The 14,630-nt window shown below is 42.8% G+C and overlaps 1 protein-coding gene across 2 annotated transcripts in view; it reads right to left on the minus strand.

Moving 5' to 3' along the window:
* fgd1 (FYVE, RhoGEF and PH domain containing 1) overlaps positions 1-14,630 on the minus strand; it is a 73,842-nt gene that overhangs the window by 4,740 nt on the left and 54,472 nt on the right. For both annotated transcript variants that reach the window (XM_003215733.4, XM_062971195.1), the window contains exons 9-17: positions 14,171-14,229; positions 11,403-11,549; positions 11,178-11,270; positions 8,882-8,961; positions 8,371-8,401; positions 6,083-6,172; positions 3,552-3,677; positions 2,174-2,332; positions 1,121-1,264 (exon numbers count right to left, since the gene is read on the minus strand). In XM_003215733.4, the coding sequence (XP_003215781.2) occupies positions 1,121-1,264; positions 2,174-2,332; positions 3,552-3,677; positions 6,083-6,172; positions 8,371-8,401; positions 8,882-8,961; positions 11,178-11,270; positions 11,403-11,549; positions 14,171-14,229 (929 nt within the window). The remainder of the gene's footprint in view (positions 1-1,120; positions 1,265-2,173; positions 2,333-3,551; positions 3,678-6,082; positions 6,173-8,370; positions 8,402-8,881; positions 8,962-11,177; positions 11,271-11,402; positions 11,550-14,170; positions 14,230-14,630) is intronic.

Consider the following 14,630-nt stretch of genomic DNA (forward strand, 5'->3'; position numbering starts at 1 on the left):
CCCATGTGGGGAGTGTTATTGACTTTAGGAGAGGAAGCTATTACATTTAGTATATAAAATGAGGTAGATTATGGTTATTAATATCAATTATAATACATAGCATAAGATACAAACATGTGAAGTAAGGGTGGCAGTATGGAAAGTTGGTGTGCCTGGTGACTGGCTGAATGTTTGGTGGGATTTTAAGTGAGAGAGGCAAATGTCAAAGCTAGGAATACAAATGAGAATTTTGGATTTAGCTGTGTTAAATACAGAATCTTGACCTTTATGTTGAACTACTGTTTCAATATTTTTATACACATGGGTATCTGAGAAGACTATATAGAAATTATTGAAAGTTGAGATGTTTGTGATGGGAGCAGCTGTTCAAGGGTGGTGGCGTCCAGTGGGGAGATCAGACAAATAAAGTCTCACACAGGAACCATGAGGGGATCTAGAAGGACCCCACATTTGATGCCACAGCAATGGTGATTGTAATTGATGTTTTAATAATTAATGTTTAATTGTATGGATTTTAATTGTTTTTGTTTACTTTTGGTTTTATATGTGTTGGCATCAAATTGTTGCCTGCTGTAAGGCTGCCCTGTGTCCATTTCAGGGTGAGAAGAGTGAGATACAAAAGTGGGAAATAAAATAATAAATAAATGGAACAGGAGGCCATGCTCGCCTTTTGTGGCTGTGGTGGGACAGGTAGATGACACATGCTGCCTGTAAGCTAATCGCAATTCCAGGTTTCTATTAGCTTTGGAAACAAGGGATGTGTGCTATGCATGTCTTGTTTTTACTGAGAAAAGTTTTTGATCCAGTTGTAGAAATAAATGCCCACTGCAGAGTGCCAGAACAACAAACATGGCTACAAAGCCATGAAAAGTTGCTAAAGTACAAAACTTCAGTTGGTGGCAATGAATTCCAGAGGTGATTGTGGGTTTAAGAATACATTTGTAAACCAGAGGCCTACCACGGTTTAGAAGCCAGGCACAGAACCTCCTATTCTGAAGGAAAGGATTCACCTCTTTCTTCTCATTTCATTTTTTTTCTGTTATACCCCCACCCTGTTGTATCCACATTAAGGTTCAAAACAAGTGACAATGAATAAGAGAACAGCTGAGTGCTGCTATACCTGTGGAGCTCCATAAATGTACAGCACTAGGGGTTCATTTTCAGGGATGACAAACCAGCCTTTATGCCAGGCCTTCCCTCCTTTTTCCATGTAGTGCAAGAAGCTGCAGATGACACTGTTTTCTGCCACAACAGAAGCCTGTTTCTGCAGGGGAGAAGAGCAAGAAAAAGAAACTAATCAGGCCCATAGGCCCTCCTATTCCACCAACAACAGCACAGAGATACACATTTATATACATCAACAGTTGTGTTATTTTGAGGGAACCAACTATTAGTCACCCTTGAGCCATGGAGCTCATTGGGTGACCTTGGGGTGAACATCTCTCTCAAACTGACCCATCTCACAGTTTTGTTGTGGAACATAGCAGAAGAGGAGAGCTGTGCATGTCCTGCTGAACTCAATGGAAGGAAAGCAGGATATGAATATAACCAAAAAATAATGGGATCAGTTGAGTCTTACTGAAATGAATTTCTGCTAGACATTACCACAAAGTCAGCCTGGAGGACCTAGAAAATTGCTAGAGGGATCTTGTCTAGAAATTTGCTAGATCCTCCAACATGACTTTATGGTAACATCTGGTGGAGGCATACCAAAGCATTAGGTGGAGGACCTGGAAATACATATTTTTTCAGATGCAGGAAGATGAAACCATAGGTACTGGCCCCGCGAGTATGGAGGTAAAACACCTGTATAAAATTAATCAACAGAATGTGCAATGCAGTCACACATTGTGTAGCTTTTATATGCTTCCACTTTCCTTATGGGAGGGCTATTCAAAGCCATGTATGACTTTGCTTTCACCAGTCCACAAGCAGGCAAGTTTGCCCCTTATTTTGGGGCCCAACATCCAAAGGATGAATCCTGGAGGGAGGGAGAGGCTACTACAAGGAACATACAGAGAAAGTTGTAAAGATTCTGCATGAGGAGCAGAAAGGAACATGAGAAAGCAAGAAGTGTCCCCTGGAAGGAAATTATTAATGACTGCTTTCAGAAGTATCGCTCTCTTGATTCACCTCAAGAAGGACATCATGGGATGGTAAGGGTCAATCTTACCTCCAGAATGGATCTTCGACGCTGGGGTGTGTTTGGGTGTGGTGAGGGGCTGGCAGGGGAGCCCTGTAGCATTGTGTAGCAGTCAGTGCAGACACGGTTAGGCCGGTTGTTGTCATATACCAGCCGGGCCCGAAACTCTGAACATTTCCCACAAACAACCTGATACAAGCAGGTGAGAAAAAAATAGTTATGGAAAGGCAGCCAGTATGGGCCATTTACATCTGGAGCAGATTCAGGTGCTAAAAACCTTTCTGGGCTGGTAAATCACCAGCAGTAATAAGATCTACCAACCGAAAGGTGGCCAGTTTAAAGCCTGGTCGGGGTGAGCGCTTGACCTCAAGCCCAGCTCATCTAAGCAGCTTGAAAATAGCTTATAAGCTGTAAAAAGAGAAATTAGGTACTGCAAATTGTGAGGGAGGTATTTTACGACACCATAAATAACAAGACAAGAAATGCGGTGGCTGAGAGGAAGGTGGAAGGAGGAAGTCCTGATGGCTCTTCGTCATAGAGACTGAAGCAACAGCACCCCCTTTGAATGAATCTGAGTGCAACCTCAACCTCCAAGGCACCAAAAAACTGGCACAGGACCGCACCACTATTTCCCAAAATTTCTTCCAAATGCACTGAGAAGCACAACTAATGGTACTAGATAATGCAGGGGGCTTTTCACAATACAAAAATATACTGGTATAATCCCACTTTAACTGCCATGGCTGGATTCTATGGAATCCTGGAATGTGTAGTTTGGTGAGGCACTAGAGAGAATCCAAAATAGCCAATCCAAGGATTTCAAAGGAAAGAATGGTGGCAAACATAATGGAATCATAGCACTGTAATTAGATGTGGAAGAGCCCAAAATAAGTCAGAATGGGAAAAGTTCCAACAAGTTAAGTAACACTAGAAAGGAATAATACTAATTAAAAAATCAGCACCCAGCAGAAGTCAGAGAAGGTGCCAGCTATGGACAAAAGTTAACAGGAGAACTGGTTTATTCATACACAGTATGTGTATTTTGCCTCCTCTGTCCCAGGAGGCAACTATAGCAGAGAGTAAAAATAAAATAAAAGCCAGTGTAATGTAGTAGTTTGGGTGTTGGACTAGGCCTCAAGAGACCTAGGATTGAACTTCAGCTTAGCCATGGAAGCCCACTGCATGACTCTGTGCAAGTCATATTGTCTCAGCTTCAGAAAAAGATAAAGGCACATCTCTTCTGAACAAGTCTTGCTAAAGAAATCCCATGAAATGTTGCCCTTGGGTTGCCATAGTTGGAAATAACTTGATGGCACACAACAATTAAAAAACAAAATCACTGGTAGTGATGGTATAATTGGCAATGTCAAATGAAAAGTACACAATCCCGCTCCTACAGGGCACTCACATGGCCACAGGCTCGGCAATGGTGCCTCCGCTTGGTGAGGGCATTGAAGGACTCCTTGCACTGCATACACAGGGTCACCTCTTTTTCCCGGATTGGCGTGGGGGCCCGTCGGCCCAGTTCACACCCCTGTATTCAGAGGACAGTAGGTCAAGATGGTTCATCTCTATCATATTTAATATTTTAGGTATATGCATGTGCATGCATCCATCCAAAATCATTAGAAACATAGAATCATAGAATAGTAGAGTTGGAAGAGACCTCATGGGCCATCCAGTCCAACCCCCTGCCAAGAAGCAGGAAATTGCATTCAAAGCACCCCCGACAGATGGCCATCCAGCCTCTGCTTAAAAGCCTCCAAGGAAGGAGCCTCCACCACAGCCCGGGGGAGAGAGTTCCACTGTCGAACAGCCCTCACAGTGAGAAAGGTCTTCCTGATGTTCAGGTGGAATCTCCTTTCCTGTAGTTTGAAGCCATTGTTCCGTGTCCTAGTCTGCAGGGCAGCAGAAAACAAGCTTGCTCCCTCCTCCCTATGACTTCCCTTCACGTATTTGTACATGGCTATCATGTCTCCTCTCAGCCTTCTCTTCTGCAGGCTAAACATGCCAAGCTCTTTAAGCCGCTCCTCATAGGGCTTGTTCTCCAGACCCTTAAACATTTTAGTCGCCCTCCTCTGGACGCTTTCCAGCTTGTCAACATCTCCCTTCAACTGTGGTGCCCAGAATTGGACACAGTATTCCAGGTGTGGTCTGACCAAGGCAGAGTAGAGGGGGAGCAGGACTTCCCTGGATCTAGACGCTATTCCCCTATTGATGCAGGCCAGAATCCCGTTGGCTTTTTTAGCTGCTGCATCACATTGTTGGCTCATGTTTAACTTGTTGTCCACGAGGACTCCAAGGTCTTTTTCGCACACACTGCTGTCAAGCCAGGCGTCCCCCATTCTGTATCTTTGATTTCCATTTTTTCTGCCGAAATGAAGTATCTTGCATTTGTCCCTGTTGAACTTCATTTTGTTAGTTTCGGCCCATCTCTCTAGTCTGTCAAGATCGTTTTGAATTCTGCTCCTGTCTTCTGGAGTGTTAGCTATCCCTCCCAGTTTTGTGTCGTCTGCAAACTTGATGATCGTGCCTTCTAACCCTTCATCTAAGTCGTTAATAAAGATGTTGAACAGAACCGGGCCCAGGACGGAGCCCTGCGGCACTCCACTTGTCACTTCTTTCCATGATGAAGATGACACATTGGTGAGCACCCTTTGGGTTCGTTCGCTTAGCCAATTGCAGATCCACCTAACCGTAGTTTATTTGCCAGAAGGTCGTGGGGGACTTTGTCGAAGGCCTTACTGAAATCCAGGTACGCTACATCCACAGCATTCCCTGTATCGACCCAACTCATAACTCTATCGAAAAAAGAGATCAGATTAGTCTGGCATGACTTGTTTTTGGTAAATCCGTGTTGACTATTAGCAATGACCGCATTTGTTTCTAAGTGTTCGCAGACCACTTCCTTGATGATCTTTTCCAGAATCTTGCCTGGTATCGATGTGAGGCTGACCGGATGGTAATTGTTTGGGTCGTTCTTTTTTCCCTTCTTGAAGATAGGGACCACATTCGCCCTCCTCCAATCTGCTGGGACTTCTCCCGTTCTCCAAGAACTCTCAAAGATGATCGCTAGTGGTTCTGAAATAACTTCCGCTAATTCCTTCAATACTCTTGGATGTAGCTGATCTGGCCCTGAGGACTTGAATTCGTTTAGAGAGGCCAGGTGTTCCTGGACAGCTTGTTTCCCTATTTGGGGTTGGATTTCCCCCAATCCTTCGTCCATTCCATGTTGCTGAGGTTAAACAACTATGTGTGGATACGTGTATCTTTAAAAAGTACATACGAAAGGGCTACAATTCTATTGTTTAGTCTCAGCTTGAGTAAATCCATTGAATCAATTGTTTAATGGAGAATCAACACATAGGACACTCTAGATAAGACTGACAATATGATTTAGATTATATGCTTCAAAAACTGCACAAAACCTCAACATTGACGTAAATATCTGCAACTGTATGGTTTCTAATCCTCACAAGAACAGAGATAGGCATGAGAGAGTGTAGTGAATACTTGGCGAAATATCAGGAGCCAGAGAAATACAGTAAATAAGAAATAAATGAGCAAACTTTCCAGTGGATTGAGAAGAATGATACTACGGTTTCTTTTTACAGTTCTTTTTTTCCTATTCATCCCTTCCACTCCCCAAGAAGCAGCCCAAGTTTGGCCAAATTCAATAAAAGTTATGCCAATCTGCATAATGCATACAAATGGCAGGACTCCCCTTTTCATATCTAGAGCATTTAGATTAATATGCTGCCAAATTGTGTTTTCTTTTAGCATATGGGCAGACTACATAGAGACCAACTTAAGCCACACAGACACAAATTAAAACACATTGTACCAGCACATGTTTATTTATTTTAGAAACCATTATCTCCCACTCACACAAGTGCACACATGGATAGAGAGAGAGGAAAAAAGAAAATTAAGACTTACAGGCGAATTGGGTGGCGTTTCATCTTCACTGACCAGCTGCTTGAACATTTCCAGAGTCTGCTCATGCTTCTGGATTGTTGCCTGTATCGCCTGACAGTTGAAACAATAGAGAATTTGTGGTCACAGATAAAAGATCCTTGAACTGGGAAGGGGAGCAGAATCACCCTTCTTCAAAGGGGCAAAAAGGGAGCATCAGGTTTAGGAAAGTTATGTGCTCTCATTTTCATCTAATCCCAATTCCTATCTGGCATACGTTTGAGATCTGGTGGAATAAGGATTAATTCTCGTGTCTCTTCTGCCAAATCTCTCACTCATTTTTACTCTCAGCTTCCGGTTCTCCGTATCATGCAGGAGGGGAGGCAGATCTGTTGTTGTATCAGATGCAAATCAATACATGCATGCCCATCTAACCCCATGGGTCGGTTGCATTCTCAGATTAATCCTAGCTGAAATTCCTGGCGAGATCTGCATTGTCTGTTGGTTTGATGGACCACGTTGCCAACACCCACAATGCCAACATAGCAACCAGACAGAGGGAGTGCATGAGCTTGTGCTATTCATTCTGCAATCACTGAGTCTTAAATGTAGGGTTTTGGTGGGGATACAGACTTGGTCATCTTCAAATATTTAACCCTCCTAGCAGTTTCTACTACTTGAGCCATTTCTTCTCCAACTAGGAAAATCTTTTAATGAGAAAATGATAGAGTAGTTGATGTAGGGTTTGGGAAAGTTAACTGTATGAATTTGAGCACCTAGAATCTCTCAACCTGCATGAGAGTACAGGCAGTCCACAAGTTACAAACAAGACAGATTCTGTAGGTTTGTTCTTGAGTTAGTAAGTAAACTTTTATTACAGTCAATGATCAGCTCATATCAAGGGTACCCAGTCCTGTACATTCATATGAAACTCGAGGGGTTATTTACTTCAAACTTCAATAATAATAATAAAATCATTATAAAATTGAATAATTAACAACATTTAAAATCTAGGCTACAGACCACATACCAGTACTATTAAGACCCAACTCAGCCCACGGGATCATCTGGGGGGAGTCTAAAGGGAGGGAGTGGGGATGGCACCGCGGGGGGGGGGGGGGGAATACCCATAACTGTAAATAACAGTCTGTAACTATAACTATAACTGCGCTCCATGCAGTCATGCCGGCCACATGACCTTGGAGATGTCTATGGGCAACGCCGGCTCTTCGGCTTAGAAATGGAGATGAGCACCAACCCCAGAGTCGGTCACGACTGGACTTAATGTCAGGGGAAACCTTTACCTTTTACCTTTTACCTAACTATAACTATAAATATCGGTCAATATCTGCTTTCCCATCTATATATTATATAAATGATACTTAATTCTTTTGGCTCTCAATCATTGTCTGCCAGATTTTAATTGCAGCCGTGTAGAACTTGGCGACGTTGCATGTCACAACAGAGATGGTATCTGAGAGCAGTAAGGTTATGTAAAATTGTCCAGAACATCCTGGGTATTTAGTTGTCTATGGCAATTTAGTTGTTCTTGAGTTGAATTTGTATGTAAGTTGGACAGGTACATTTTTTCAGTGTAAGTCCACACACACACGTGTGTGTGTGTGTGTGTGTGTGTGTGTGTGTGTGTGTGTGTGTATGTATATGCATGCTTTGGATAGCACAGGGAAGTGTTACACCCCTGTAGTGTTTGATTTGCTGTCTGTGCCCCTCTTTGGAAGATTTCACCTGACTTTCTGTCCCTGTGATAATTTAATTTTGAAAAAAATTGGCTTGTTGTGGTACCAAGGATTAGTGATAAAACTTCAGTGGAGACACCTTTTCCCCATGATAATAACTCTTTCACGAGTGAATTTCCCTTCCGAGGGGTAGATTTCTCTCACTTCCTGTTGTCTTACCCACGTTCTTAATTATGAGTCATTTGAAGTCAGATGTTTCTAACTCAGAGACTGCCTGTACATTCCAAAAGCATATATTTTCTTAGGTTCTGACCTACAGCATTCATTTTGATAGTTCCTAGGAGACCCTGCATTTGGCAGCATCAAGGATCATTTGAATCCACATGATTCCTGACTAACAAAGTTAAAATCTATCCAGTGACACCTCGTGCCTCCCCTTCTCTGCAGGATCCATGAAGTTGCACCTTTTCTGTTGCTAATTCCAAGAAGTGTCTCAACTTCAGAACCAACAAACAAAAATACTTTGTCTATACGAAGAGTGGACTCCCCTACTATCTTTCTCTGCCTTCATGATAAAATGCAGTCTTATGAGGCAGGTGAGAAAGATGACATTACCTGGATCCAGTCTCGCTTCTCCTCTTCAGTCCTGATGAAGAAAGACAAATGTTGTTGGACATGCAAATAGAGCATTTACTGTAGACACTGGAAACGGCTGTACCACCACATAGCCCAGGCTCTGTGAATCTATGAGACCAATCCCACATATGTTGGCCAAAAGTGCAGGATCAAATAAGTTATTATCAATCTAATCTTCAGCCTTGAGAAAGTGTGGTCAGAGATTACCTGGCTCAGACTTTACCCCTCACCAGAATTGATCTGCAATATGTGTGCCTCCCCTGAGAAGTGGACATGCTGGTGAGATGATGGGAGCTGTAGTCAAAACCATCTAGATGGCATTGGGTTGGGGAAATCTAAGCTAGAGGGTGCAGTTCCCATGAAAGCCTCCCAATGTAAGGTAAAATAAAGCAAAGAAGACGGTTACTGGGATGACAGCCATATCATCCAATGAAGGACAATATTTTGAGAAAGAGCTATATTAAAGTTACATAGGGCTTATTGTCTGTACCTGGCCTGAAGTTCAAGGGATCTCTGCTTTCCAGATACAAGGAAGGTCCGGGGCACATTGAGGTTGCTGGTCTCTTTCAGCTGCAGAATAAGAAAGAAAATAGGAGTAGAACATACACGAAGGATTACTACAGGGCCAACTATCAAAGGGAATTTTTGTGCACAAACAGTCTGATGGAGGTAGGAAAAGGTCCTTTTTGTGGTTTCAAGACCAAGAATCCAACAGCCAGGGAATTGCAGTTCTTCAGTTGTTTCCCCCAAGTCTCTTCACTGTTGATAGAAGACAGATGCACAAACTCTCTCAAACCCTAAGGACTATACAGTACACCAAATGTAGATGGAGGCCGGAAAAGTAGATGGAGGAGGCAAAAGTCAGTGTTCTCGCACCAACCTTGTTTAATAACCTTGATCATGAATGATCAGCCACAACCACCACTCATAAAGAGTTTTATATATGCTGATGACCTTGGCCTAACAATACAAGCAAAAGATTTTGAAACAGTTGAAAACCAACTCACTAATGCCTTGAAAGATCTCTCCAGCTACTACAAAGAGAACCACCTGAAGCCTAGCCCTCCCAAGACATAAGTGTGTGCTTTCCATCTACGTAACCATGAAGCCAACAGTAAACTGAAAGTTGCTTGGGAAGACCAAGAACTCGAACACTGTTTCCATCCTAAATACCTTGGTGTCACCTTAGATCGAATACTAACATATAGGAAACACTGCATGAACACCAAGCACAAGGTAGCTGCACGCAACAACATCCTGCGGAAACCTACTGGCAGTGCATGGGGTGCAGACCCACAATTAATAAGAACATCAGCCCTGGCCTTGTCTTACTCAGCTGCTGAGTATGCCTGTCCTGTCTGGCACAAGTCTGCCCATGCGAAGCAGGTAGACATAGCACTGAACGAAGCATGCAGAATAATCACAGGATGCCTTAAACCTACACCTGTTGATAAACTCTACAAGTTAGCTGGCATTGCCCCTCCTGACGTGCGATGGGAAGTTGCTGCTAACGGTGAGAGAAATAAGATCGAACATTGTGAAAGCCATCCACTGCATGACTATCAGCCTCCTCCCACCAGACTCAAATCAAGGAAGGGCTTCATGAGAACCGCCACTCCTCTTGATGTTCCTCCAGCAACAGCAAGGGTGTCCCTCTGGGCAGCTAAACCTGGCATTTCTAACTGGATGGCCCCCCATGAGGGTCCTCCTCCTGGGGCAAACCAAGAATGGGCAACTTGGAAGTCCCTAAACAGACTCAAAAGCGGAGTGGGCAAATCAAAAGACAACTTGGCAAGGTGGCACCACCTGGAGGAATCCACCTTGTGTGACTGTGGAGGTGAACAAACAACTCCGCATATGTATGCTTGCCCACAATGTCCTGCCTCATGTATGGAGGAGGAGTTGTTTAAAGCTACGGACAATGCAGTCGCTGTTGCCCGCTTTTGGTCTAAAACTATTTAGCTGCTTGTGATTTCCTTTATTTCATCACTTTTAAATTTATTTATTATGCAATGCTTTTGATACAAAATAAATAAAGTACACCAAATCTTCGGAACGAAGCTAGTACACTCTTCCATTAGAAGTTCTGATTCAGTCAAGACTTCTGGAAAAATGGTTTCCATTCATAACTATTTTGACTCAGCTAGCTGGAAATATAAAACAGCACCCAGATTTTCCTTAAGCTTTAATTTAGACTTTGCATGTATTATTTGATAATTAAAGTACATGCACACACATGCATACACGCAAAATAAGAACGTTTGTCACCTAGCTCTTCATTGCCAATGACTACAGCCTCTTCTCAAGTCATTTGTGTGTGTGCATTTTATTGCTATTAAAGTGTCTGCCCTTACTGGGGATTGTTAAAAGTAAGACCTGATTGTTGAGTTAAATGCACAATTTAAGACATCAGAATGAAAAAGTTAATATTTAAAAAGAAGCTCAACATTGTGTCAAACAAACACATTTCAGAGGAAGCCAGTTCAACCCATTCAGCTGCAAGGAAGTCCTGAGTAATCAAGTCTCATGACCATGCATGTCCAGCCCAGCCCAAAGAATTGCCTTGTTTCACCTGTAAAAACCATAGTCTGACTCAGACCCTATCACACTGGTTTAGTTCCCTCTTTTCAGACACAAGTACCAGCATCATCAGCAGGAATCATCCCAGTGACAGGTCTTTCCCTCCCAAGATATCTCCAGTTTTAATGTAGAAAGCTTGATATTTAGTAGTGTTCCAGAAGCTGGAAATTTGAATGCTCTCTCGCATTACTACTTCTTTCTCTTACCTCCATCCCCTCTACATCTATGCGAGCACGGACTCCAAACTTCTGGCCAATGAGACGAAGCTTTGGCACGCAGTACAGCAAACGATCATTGAACTGGCAGATAGAAGAGGAAGGGGGTTAAAAATGTAATCATATGAGAGACCTCTTCCTCCCATGCCCTCTCTTTTGAGGCATACAAAATGGGGGATTGGGATTGGGTGGCAAACTCCCATCAGCTCATCTCACCAGGATCAGGTACCGGTCTTGCGTTGTTCCATTCTTGGCAGAAAGCTTGAGGATGTGCCCTTCCTTGATGAGTTCATTTGTTGGATTGACAATGTCTTCCTCACCTCCAAGCAGCTCATAGACCTTCAGCAAAGAGTGCATCCTCTCCTTGAAAGGGTTATTGCCATTGGTAAATAACAATTCACCTTGGACATTTTTCTGTTTTAAATTGTGCTCCTCTGATCAAGCATGTGAAAATTCATTGTATCCAAAGCCGGCCAAATAATTTTGGATCAGGAGACAGAAAATTCCACAAGTGTCCTTTCCCACCCATCACCCCAGGCTATGAAAATATATTAATAGAATAACTAACAAGTTGTTGCCTTGCCATTATGACCAAGATCTGTTACTTAAGATGGATAACTCCACCTGCCTACTAGTAGAGCTGGTCTTAGATCAATGACTTTGCATATCCTCTATAATTACTTCTTAAGCAGATAGGTGTGCCATAATGTAGGGTTGGGCAGAATGTAATTTAGGATCTTTCAGTACATCTTTGAGGAATATGCTTTAAAATATTTCTTGAGGATGCTTTTTGATCACAATTTGTTTTCAGAACAAGAAAGATGGAAACTATGCTTCCCTATTATCCAGGCGATACAAACAAAACGGCAGTGGATTTTTTGAATGGAAGCAAAGGAAACTCCATTCAGTTCTCATATTCAGAGCTAGTTATTGGGTTCAGTTTTAAAATTATGTTTTTCTCACCTGGAACCAGAGGTCAGCTCTTGTCATCTGGAGGCAGGGAAAAGCATGACACTCGGCAAGCCTGTGGTTAACTCCAGGAATGGATTATTGTTGGACCCAGAGCTGGGAAATCCAAACTGTAATGCCTGCTTGAGAGTAAAGTTCAGGCAGGACAACCTATTCTCTCCACTTAACCTATTTCACAGACTGCCAGAAAGATAAATGTAGGCAAGAGGCAGGCCAATGAAGCATTCCCAGAGTTGCTGGACTGCAACTCCTTGCATCTCACCATAGTCAGAGATCATGGGGCATGTAGCCCAACCATATAAGGTGGGCAAGTTGTTCACCACTGCACTGAGACAAAGTAGGGGAGCAGCCACATCTCAGTCATAGAACAGCTCCTCTGAAAACAGACTGTCTCAGATTTAATCCCTGGCAGATGATGACAAAGGACCTTGACCAGATACAAGGTCAGAGTAGCCAATGCTGGGTTAGAGTGGGAGTTCTTACACTTAATCTAGATGTTGATAGATGTTATCTCCTAGCAGCTCTAGCCATATTCTGGGAACTGTAGTTTTGGAATGGCTTAAAGAGATAAATAATCTCTTCTTGTGTTTCCAGATATATCTAGTTACATCTGACAAACAATGGGGTGTCTGGCAACTTCAAAAGAGCTTTCAGATTCAATCAACATTATTTATTAAAATAGGGGTAATAATCATGTGATTCTTTAGACGCTGGACTCTTCAATTGTCTAAATTGGCTGGAGATGCTGAGAGTAGCCCATCCCAAAGCAACTGGATTCATGATTCCCTTCCCTGAAGCAGAACATAAGGACTGGTTCTAAGAGGCAATGGAAGCAAAACATGGAGCCTACTATTATATGGGGGTTTTTTTTCGTGTCAGGAGTTGCTTCTGAAGTGAGAGAATTGGCCGTCTGCAAGGACGTTGCCCAAGTGACGCCCGGATGTTTTGATGTTTTACCATCCTTGTGGGAGGCTTCTCTCATGTCCCCGCATGGAGCTGGAGCTGATAGAGGGAGCTCATCTGCGCTCTCCCCAGGTGGGATTCGAACCTGGCAGCCTTCAGGTCAGCAACCCAACCTTCAAGTCACAAGGCTTTTATTCCCTAGGCCACCGGACGCTCCATATATTAGGGTTATATGGTTAAGAGGGCTGGAGAAAGGTTGGCTGTATCTTAGAAGCTAGGAAGAGAATTTTGGAAGCACAATCTGACACTGCAATCTCAGAATTATAAGAGGAAATAGGACAGCTTCAGGGACAAGAGTCCTTGCTATGGCTCATGATGTGTATGCATATATGAAGAGAAGGACAGGAGGCTGAGGCTTCCAGCTATGATACTAAGAAGATTAGATCACCAAAAGCTGGTTTATACCAAGTTACTTTCCAGGGTATCAGGAAAAATCTCTCGTATTACTTGCTACCTCATCCTTTTAAATCAGAAAACTTGGGTATATTTGGGAGTCAACTCATTCTATCTTCATCCATGGCTGGCCACACCAGTTATCTTATGGAGTGAGGGGGGAAGATTCTACTTTTAGTTTTTTTGAGGAAGAAATCTAGTTGATGACTAAAATGGTATATGGGAGTTGCACATGTTAAAAGAACACTTCTTCAGGCTTCTGTGAGTATATTATTTTTAGTTGGTGGCATAGATCAGGAGAGGCACAAAACTAAAAAGGGAAGGAAATACATGTAGCTTGCAAGCCTTGTGTGCCCTTTTCCAGTATTAAATGGATATGATGGACCTTTATGTATGCAGAGAAGGTTCCATGACACTGAGTTCTGTTCCCTTCCTGATTTTAAATAGCAAGCTAAACAAGGAAGCAGTCAGTCTCATATTGGTAGGCAAGATGTGTCAGAGTTCAGCTTTCTATCCTGCTGCGCTCTAACCCCAATAATGTGCTCAGTGCTCCTACATATCTAGCTTCAATGTACTCACAGTAGCCTCCTAGTTCTGAGAAAGGACATCCCCACCCCAAGTCCCTTAACTCTGGAACCAACAATTACTCCAGCTCTTACCATTTTGCGGATGGCTGCATTTGAGTGCTCTGCTGCAGTGGCAATAAGTTCTAGGGATTCTAAGGATAAGGAAAACAGAAAAGGAGAGTCTGCATTACAGTTATCTCTACTCCATATAAAACATTCCACTGATCTAAAAGTAGAAAATCTTGTACTGTGGCATTTAGACACTTGTAAATGTCAAGTCATGTAGGAGCGGTTACCAGAATGATGCCACCTGTTTTGGGTGCCAAACATTGAGATGATTACGGTTACAGATTTCTCTTTTATGTTAGAGAGACTTGTACTTGGAAGACTCTCCTATGCTTTATAGCCCTCCCTGGCCTCCCAGGAATCAAACCTAATATGAATTACTAATATAAAAATAAGAGCTGTGGCCAAAAGAGGTAACCAGTAGGCCACCTCGGGTGGGTTGGATTCAGGACCTTGTTTGCCTTAGTCTCCTAACTCTACTCTATAA

This window comes from Anolis carolinensis, chromosome 2 (assembly GCF_035594765.1).
Source record: "Anolis carolinensis isolate JA03-04 chromosome 2, rAnoCar3.1.pri, whole genome shotgun sequence".
NCBI lineage: Eukaryota > Metazoa > Chordata > Lepidosauria > Squamata > Dactyloidae > Anolis > Anolis carolinensis.